Source organism: Humulus lupulus, chromosome 4 (genome assembly GCF_963169125.1).
Source record: "Humulus lupulus chromosome 4, drHumLupu1.1, whole genome shotgun sequence".
In the NCBI taxonomy this organism is placed as follows: Eukaryota; Viridiplantae; Streptophyta; class Magnoliopsida; order Rosales; family Cannabaceae; genus Humulus; species Humulus lupulus.
In genome coordinates, this window is record NC_084796.1 from 47,733,079 (window position 1) to 47,742,351 (window position 9,273).

General features: G+C 34.2%; 1 protein-coding gene across 1 annotated transcript; it reads left to right on the plus strand.

The window, feature by feature from the left end:
• The first annotated feature begins 1,372 nt into the window (after window positions 1-1,372).
• On the plus strand, window positions 1,373-7,762 carry LOC133830396 (DDT domain-containing protein DDR4). Its single transcript, XM_062260370.1, has 12 exons — window positions 1,373-2,046; window positions 2,133-2,243; window positions 2,946-3,032; window positions 3,133-3,170; window positions 3,264-3,345; window positions 4,559-4,665; window positions 4,853-5,009; window positions 5,094-5,186; window positions 5,371-5,494; window positions 6,001-6,043; window positions 6,148-6,336; window positions 6,421-7,762. Exons 1-12 carry the CDS (start codon window positions 1,618-1,620, stop codon window positions 7,235-7,237), a joined length of 2,277 nt encoding a protein of 758 aa, XP_062116354.1. The 5' UTR covers window positions 1,373-1,617; the 3' UTR covers window positions 7,238-7,762.
• Window positions 7,763-9,273: the final 1,511 nt, after the last annotated feature.

Here is a 9,273-nt window from a genome sequence, read left to right on the forward strand (position 1 = left end):
AAAGAAAAACTAAAACAAAATTAAATTAAAGATTACAGAATACCCATTGTTTCTCATATTGATTGATTTGTGCAATTTCAGTTTTCTTTTATTTGCATTTTTTTGTTGGATCTCGTTCTCTTTAACTGCTCTGGCTGGAATACCCACGATTGCTATGGAGGAGAATACCCATGGTTGCTGTGGAGGAGAGCTTTGGTCTCGGCTGGAGTAGAGGAGCATAATCACGTTTGGTATTAGATCTCAGATTTTGTTGATTTTTTTTTTAATTCCAATTTGAATTTGGTTGCTATGGAAATTTAGATTTGACGGAGCAATTTGTTGTTGAAGATCGAAGCTCAAGTTGCTGCAATTCAGTTGTCGTCTTTGAGAAAAGGAAGTCGTAATTTTGAATTAAAAATTTTAGATTATGAATATATGCAGTAATTATTAAAACACCGTAAAAATGAATTAAACTTTTTATATTTCTGTATTTATAAAAAAAACCCTATATTTTATTATAATTCATTAGTTTATAAAAAATGACTAATCGGTAACGTAAAAGTATTTTAAGTAACAAGATGCCATAATATAACTTTAAAATGGCTAATTAGTGTCTTAAGATAAATTTAAAAAAAAAAAAATAAGTATTGGAGATAATCAAAATGTATATAAAATAATATGCTATAAAAATAAAATTTTTAACTTATTAACATTTTAAATAACCAAAATGTTACTTTTTTTTAAATCTAGAAAAACGTAATTTTGAGAAAGTTTCAAATTCAGGTATATTATTTTTAAAATTCGGTAATTTTTTTGATGAGGTGACAATGTATATTTGTAAATAAAATTTTGTAGGTGATTTTTGTAATTAAATTATAAAAAATATTAAAGAATATCTTTAATTTTTCATTACTCATAATAAGTATTAATAACCAAAATAAATTCTCCAAACGTATTAATAACTAACAAACCAAGCGATAAACAGTTATGTTGGTAAATGGATAAATTAAGTTAATAGATTAAATTGATAATTTGATAAATTATATTGATGAACTAATAAAATACGATAATTTTTTAATACTAACAAGCTCAAGTGGTTTTCCTAAAATTTCATTAAACACAACAAATTAAAAATAAAATAAAATGATAAATTACTCATTAAATAAATTCTTATTTTCTCACTTTTCTTCCTCCTTTCAAATTCGTAATAGTGGCAATAAATTCAGCTCCATAAGAAAAACATTTTCTTCTTCGAACCTATATATACTTAGGTGTGAATCATAGGTTATGAAAGGTTGCTTCAGAAAGTTGTTGGTCCTTCTCCACCATACCCTTCTTCTTTCTCAATTTTGAAATTATTAATATATATATATATATATATGAAAATAAAATCAAAACATTTATCACAAGGCCGAGAAGCCCCTCTCTCATACCCAAAAATAAATAAATAAATAAATAAAAATAAATAAAAAAAATAAAAAAAGGAAAAACCTTCCCAACTCTCTTTCTCTCTCTGTTTTCCTCAATCCCTCTCTGGCTTGATTTGCCCTCTTTTTTCTTCCAATGCAAACCTATGGTGATCCCCTACGTGTAATCCCACCTTAACTAGCCGTAAACCCTCTCGATCTCCCTACAACCATGTCCCGCGAAGCTTCCCCTTCTCCGATCTCCGGCGACCCTTCCTCCGACCAGTCCAAGCCCCAAAACGGCACTCCGGCGACCCAAAACGACACCACTACAACCACGGCCGTAGCTCCGGCCTCAGGACCTCCCCTCTCCAGGAGCAACCGCCCCTCTCGCGCGTGCACCATACGCACCGCCGCGAGACTCTACGCGGCGTCTCAGCCGGCTGCGGAGCAGCGGAGGCTGAAGGCTTTGAAGAAGAAGAAGAAGGAAGAGGAGGAGGATAGGAAGCAGGCTGGGGGCGATGAGTCGCCGCAGTATCAGCAACAATGCAGTAGCAGTAAGATCGTGACACCATTAGTGGAACCTCCTCCGCCGGCGCAATTTCCGCGGTGGACTCTACGTTCGATGTGGGAGTTTGCGTCCGTACTCAATTTCTTGCATGTGAGGGTTCTGTGAAGTGTTCGATCTTTCGGGGGTTTATGTCTGCGTTCTTTTAGGGCTTAAGTTTTTGGTGTCTTTCATTGCAGGTTTTTAGACCCCTTTTGAATATTTCGGTTGAGTTCTCAGCTGAGGAGTTTGAGACGGCTTTGCTTAATCCCAATGACACTCTCAGTGATATTCACATCCCTCTCTTAAAGGTTGGTACTTTTTTTTGTGTGTTTTCAACTTTGAATTAAGCCTTTTTGTTTCAGTTAAACATCATTGAAGTTTGTCTTGATGAAAATGGCTTCTTTTGATGAATGTGCAACTCTTTAACCTTGTTTTCATCTTTGCCAATGCCGTTTTAGTCCTCATTGGAGTTTAATGCAAGAAAAAACGGACAAGTATATATCTTTGAAGTTTCAATGCTGCAAAGTTTCGTTTTTTAAATTGAAGTGTGAGACTCTGAACTACATTACAGAAGCGATTTAAGTGGAAAGAAAGCTCTTTTTAACTTGAAAACTGCTTACTAGTGTTTTACAGTTAGTGTACTTTGGTTTCAAATTAAGAAGTCTTCATCTTTGCATTAGCATCAAAGCTCCTTTATTTGTGGAAAGTTACAGTGTCTCTCCCAATTCACTTTCATTACCAAGATCTATTTTATTCATATTCTTACTCATAATCCACGCATCGCAACCCTTAAATGTGGCATGAGTTTCTAGTTTTTTGGGTCACTTCTTAAGTTTAGATCATATACATTTGACAGTTGTGCCAAATTATTATATATTTTTTGGTGGGCACCGGAAAAAAGGAATCTGTTAATGCTCACACTGCTGCGATTAGTGATTTGGTTTTAGTATACTATCTTATGCTGCTGAAAACACTGGCTTTCCCCATAACTTGTATTTATTTTTCTTCAGGCGATACCTCCTGTTACACGAATGGCACTTACACGTGATACTTGGGTTACTGTTTTGTGCAGAAAGTTGAGGGACTGGTGGCATTGGGTAATTGCACCCCGTTTACTAATTTTTGTCAATACTGTGATTTGATATCATCAAGTTTTTTATTGTGCAAAACGTAATTAGACTAAGCATCGATTTACAGGTTGCAGATGGGGATCTTCCCATCGTTGCTTCACATGGGTTAGTAGTCATAAATATTGGGTTACTTTCCTGTATGATATATATATATTTATGTATATTTGTCTAATGTGTTTGGTACTGGTAATTTTCTAGGGCTGAGATTGAACTATATAAAACACTTGATCCTGGAGTTCGTGTGGTCATCTTAAAAGCACTTTGTGACATTCGCGTGGAGGTATTTCCATTAATAAGAGAACTTTAATGTGCATATTTCATATGTGCACTTTACTCTTAATATAATTTGATTACTCGTGAAGATTTCATGTTCTTGCATCTATTTTTTTTTTTTGAGATTTGTTAATATGTCTCATGTAAATCATTTTGTTTCTCTTCATTTACTTTGACTTTTTATGTCATCTCTACTTGGACAGTGCTGTTCTAACCAATTATAAATTCATTTACTCAATTCATGCTGTTAATGAGTGATATTAAACTGTTCAAATTCTTTTTGATGTATGTCTAGGGATATCTTTCAAAAAATGGAAACAGTACTTGCTTGTGATTTTGGATTTTTTTAAATCTCTTAATTTTGTACATGTGGGTTGGGGCAGCTCATGCAGTGCAGCGTTCTTTTTTATTTGAACTGTACTATTCTAATTAATTACAGTCAATTCATGTTGACATGTTGTTAATGGTAATATTATTATATTATATTATATTATATTTGATTTTTTTTTGAAATTTCTCAAGGGTTATCTTTCAAGAAATCACAACAATAGTTGCTTGTGATTTGAATTTTTTTTAGGTTTGCACGAGTGAGTTCTTGCTGCTGATGCAAAGTAGCCATTTTTTTAAAAGAAAATATGTTCTGTAATTTGATTGATACACTGACTTCTCTACTACCAAGCTTATTCTATGTAAATCATTGCTGTTATATGGTAAAAAAAAATTCTGATCCATCACCTTCACCACCACCACCTCCTAAAGGGAAAAAAAGAAAAGAAAAAGTCAACCACCAAACTGAGGGGTAGTGTTCGATACCAAACTCTTTTGAAAATTCAATGAAATGTGATACACTCGTGAAAGTGTAATACACATAAAACTTCCTCTTATTTTTTTTTTAAATTTTACTTTTGACCATGACTCTGTACATTTGTATTTGTTTGTTTGATGTGTTTTCAACTAGATAGTGAGTTTGTTGAAAAGGTCATGCAGTTATGAGTTTACGTTTCCATTTAGTGTGCTTTCTAATTTTGATTATGTATGTGTATATATATTATGTATATATATGGGATCATGACCACATATCTAAGTCTCCATTATTTCCTTTTAAGCCTATAATCATACTTTACAGTTACCAAGTTTATTTTGAATTTTGTGCAAATCTTTTTTACTGCATTTATTTTGGTGTATGTTCAGTTAGATTGAATGTGGGTGATGTTTTGCAGCAAGATGACATCAGGAACTATATTGACCATTCAATTAAACATGGTATTCCACTTGCAACGTTTCGTAAAGAACGCGTTGGGGGTGACTCTCATGGAATTTCATACTGGTAATCTAAGACTTTTCAACAAACCTATAAAATATGTGGTTTCCATTTGTTTTCTCTGTGAGCTTAGACATCGGTGTTGGTTTTACACTTATACTGGAAAACCTTGAATTGTTTGTAAATGGTCTCCCACATATTGGTTGGTCTGAGTCTTGCATACTATACTGGGTTCTCATGTTTGTTGCTACAGGTATGAAGATGATGAAATGGTTGGTCACAGACTTTACAGGGAGATAAGAAAATTTGAAGTGAAGAAAGCGAAAGCAAAGGGCTCTCAAGTCCCTCTCAATGCATCATACCAGTGGGAAACAGTTGCAACCAATTTCGATGAATTCCAAGATGTTTCTGTAAGTTGCTAAGAATGATCTGCTCTTGTTGCAACCTGTTGTTGCTGTTCTTTCTAATTCTAAGCTCATTGTATGATCTCACAGGAGAAACTCTTCTCAAGTAATAATAGAACAGAGGCTTCACTAGGGAAAAAGTTAAAGATAGACATGCTTCCTGAGGTTGAAAGGGTTCATAAGGTACCTAAAACTGTTTTCTGAGATGGACATATTGCTTTGTTATTATCATTGTTTTATTTACCGTGATCAATTATCCCTATTCCCTATTGCAATCTTTAGTTTACTTTTATTGCTGCAATGATTTTATGTTATTTTTTCTGTTATTGTGGGGGGTGATAAAATATTGTTGATTTTGTTTGTACAGAGGAAAGAGAGGTTACTGAAGAAGCAGCACAGACAAGCTCTCCTTCTTGATAATTTTTACAATATGGATGGGCTTGCTCCAGGGCGCTCCCTTCGAGATAGAAAACCTGTCACATATACTTTTGGTAAGGCCAAATGGTTTAAGCTGGCTGCTTTATTTGTCCCCCTGATACCATATTTATCACCTTCTGATGTGAATTTTTTGATAAGATTTTAGTTTAAATTTTGAGTTATATAAATATGTGCAATGTTTGTGACAGAGTGAATTATCCCATCTTCTTTTTTCATGGATATGAAATCTAACTCCAATTTTTTTGGGCTAAAAGCCAGTGGAAGAAAATATTTTTTTGACTTGCTTCTGTCTTTTGTTAAAAGACATGAGTATCATGTTGTTCATCCTCATATCCAGAAGAGTATTTTCTTCCAGGAGGAATACATGAATTTTCTCTGCAAGGTTGCTTATGAGCAACTTAAGAAATTTCTTCCTTGCCAATTTCTGTTCAAAAGACTAGCTGACTTGTCTCCACCTTAAAATTTTCTGTTTTTTTTTTCTCGTACAATTATCTGTATTTGATCTGATGTCTTGTGTTTAATGGATGTATGATCTGATTGTTCTCAAATGTTGTTGCAGATGATTATGATCGGTCCATCAATGAGGCAATCAAGATTACCAAGTATGAATGTGATCACCTTTTGATTTGTCTCACCAACTCTATTTATACAGAATCTTCTTTGACTGACCTTAGTGTTGTCTTTGATATTTATTATTCCTTGTCAGGCGAAAGCATCCATCCCCAGAACCTTTATACAAAAGGGAAGGAATGGTAAAACCTGATGTGTCTACTAATGGTAAATGGAGCGGTCCTTCGCATTCCTCTCATCATGTTGGTTTTAGTGCTCTGTCTCCCAAATCACCTGATTATGATGATGCTGATGAAGATAGTAAATCTGATCTAATGGATAGAAGGTTCACTTTTTTTTTTTAACCAAAAAAAAAATTGTAATTCTCAATGAAAAGTCAAGTTAATTAACTTTTCATCTTGACATGCAGCAATCGGCGAAGACAGAGGCCTCAACGCTATTCTGAGAAAGATTTTGTAGAAGCAGTTTCTGATAATGATGCAGAGTTTGATAGCGATGATGACATAATGGGAGAGGCTATATATGATGAAGAGTATTTGAGGCAGCGTAAACAGAAGAGGAAATTGTCCAGTAGCTCTGAAGGAGATGATGAGTATCGTTTTGAGGAAGAAAATCCTGAAGAGGAGGAAGAGGAGGAAGAGGAAGATTCTTTAAGTATTAGTGAGGATAGTGACGAGCCCCAAAAATTTAAGAAATTGCCAGGTCGTACCAGGAGGGAAGTTAAGTTGAGGTCTGTTGATGACCTTCAGGCAGGTCTAAGACGAAGTAAAAGGGCCACCAGAAACCGAATCAATTACCGACAGTACGAAGTGTCTGAATCAGAAGCTGATTCTATGAAGTGTGAAAAATCAAATACATCAGATGAACCCTCAGAACCAAGTGAGAACGGTGATTTTTCAATGGGAACTCAAGAGTCTGATGGCAATGATGATGACAATGATGTTGGCAATGATGATGAGCAAGAAATAAAGACTGTTGAGCCTGTTGAAGGTTACCCCGAGATAGTAGAAAAACCTCAAACCCCACCTCCTGAAAAGTCAAATAGCCCAGGTCAAGAGGAAGTGGAAGGTATACAACAGAAAAGGCGTTTTCTTGACCTAAATGAGATTGCCACTGGTGACCTTAATGAGGTTGCCCCGGGTGACTTAAATGAGGTTGCCCCTGGTTCAGGCTTTGACAATAGGGAAAATACTATAATTAGGGATGATGATACAGATGATTTCTGAAGCTTCCTGCTCTGCTGGAAAAGCTGGGGTTGTTTTAACCAGGAAGCCAAAGTGTATGATATTGAAATTTTTAAATTTTGTGATAAAAAAAGCCCATGGTAGAAGCTCTACTGTTAGTCTTTTTTCCATGGCATTAATTTAAGCCAAACTACCTTGGTGTATGATGATCTGCAGCCAGGGATCAAAATGATGCGGAGTTACTTAGAGTAGGTAGTCATTTTTTAGTATGTCAAGATTCAAAAGAAACACCCTGCAGAAGATGATGAAGAATTTGTTGGGATTTCTTTAGCTCATCAGATCAATCAATGTACAATAACCTTATTTTCTACTAATATTGTAACTGAGAAAATTTGGCTTTAGATGTGCAAGCCTCTTAGTATCATCATCACTTTGTGGTCATGAAAATTGAATACTCCTGCGGATTTGGGTTGGTTGGTCACATGACTGGTCCTATTTGTAGTGGTGCCATCTCCCTCAAGAAAAAAGAAAAAAAAAAGTAGCCAATCTTATTTTTTGTGTTGTTTATCTTCGTTTCATTTTTAATCGAATTGACCACTTGTTTTTTTTTTTGGTTTCATGAGTATATTAGAATGTTTGCTTGTTGGTGAGAATATGCCAATATAAGCCTAATAGATTCTCTCCTAAAAACATCCCTTTACAAAACCCACTGCTACAGCATAAAGACCGGCATAATAATGCCATGTGTTGCTTGCACTACACCAGATCATTAAGTTTTTCTTACGTGTTAGACATCGTTTTTCATTTATTACCACTACCAACTCTATTCTTGAACCACCATTCAATGCTCAAGAACTCTAAATAATAATCAAAAGACCATAATGACCGTGGATCTATTGTATAAAAAATATATGTTGTCGTGTGACTAGGTACTTTGTAACATTTTTTTATCAAGATAAAAACACAAATTATACACATATATAAAAAAATTCAACTAGTAGGATCAACTTGATAAAATTGATTATCACGGTGTAAAAGGCAGTTTAAATATCTTTCTAATACTCGGTATAATAACATGATATTATGTTCAAAAACCTGTTGTATGTTAGGAAATAATATGTTGTGTCAATGGAAATATATGAACTATTACAACTTTAAAAATAATTAATAAATAAAGATTGATTAAATAAGATTACAACTCTACGACCGAAATTACAAATAAAATAAGAGAAGTAGAAGAAGAGAATAGAGAAATACAACTCTAAACAAAATATACAAATAAAGTAATAGTGTTTGAAACAAAAGAAATAAAAATATTACAATTCTAAACAAGAAATACAAGTAAATAGAAAAAGAAGAATAAGATGAAAAGCAATTGTAGAAAAGGAATAACAAGAACAAAAAGAAATAACACTCTCACTCACACCACCAAAGTGAAGAGCATTGATGATTACCAACTTGAACAAGGTTTGCAACATTTGTCCAAAATTTTATTTCCCCATAACTCAAGCACTAAATGAACTTTCACAATTTAGAAATAGTTCTGTAGAATAATCAAGCCTCTAGGTATTTTCTAGTCAAGTGCTCTAGTAGATCGAAAAATATTGTGTCTTACAAGTGAGCAATAGACTCCTATTTATAGAGTTTTGAGACACCCTTTTAATTTCAAATTCCATCAACCCTATGACAGTTACCAATGTTTAATTTGATGTTTATGGAATTAAAAATTAGTTTTGAGAGTTAAATGAGTTTTGATAGTTAAATGAGCTGTTGGAACCGTTCAAAATTGAAAAGGAAAATTAGCTTAGGCTGTCAGCCTCACTGGCCGCAACCGTGAGCCTCTATTCCACAGGCCGCGGCCAGAAAAAAAAGTGGTCGCGGCCACAGCTCATTTTCAACAAAAACTTTTGTGCTATTTTTCAAACGGTATTCCAAACAACTCCCAATTGATTTTGTAGCCCCCCAAACACATTATTTGTGTTAAAACCAAGTCTCCAACAACCATTTCACTTATGGCTTTGAAAAATTCAAATCAATATTATGTAACAACAAATCTACACAATAGTGGACAATATTTG

Excerpts from the sequence above, each read along its gene's own strand:
- LOC133830396 (XM_062260370.1), top strand. The coding sequence starts at position 1,618 with ATGTCCCGCGAAGCTTCCCCTTCTCCGATCTCCGGCGACCCTTCCTCC. Across the intron at positions 3,346-4,558 it reads TTTGTGACATTCGCGTGGAG|CAAGATGACATCAGGAACTA; the intron begins GTATTTCCATTA and ends GATGTTTTGCAG. Across the intron at positions 5,010-5,093 it reads ATGAATTCCAAGATGTTTCT|GAGAAACTCTTCTCAAGTAA; the intron begins GTAAGTTGCTAA and ends ATGATCTCACAG.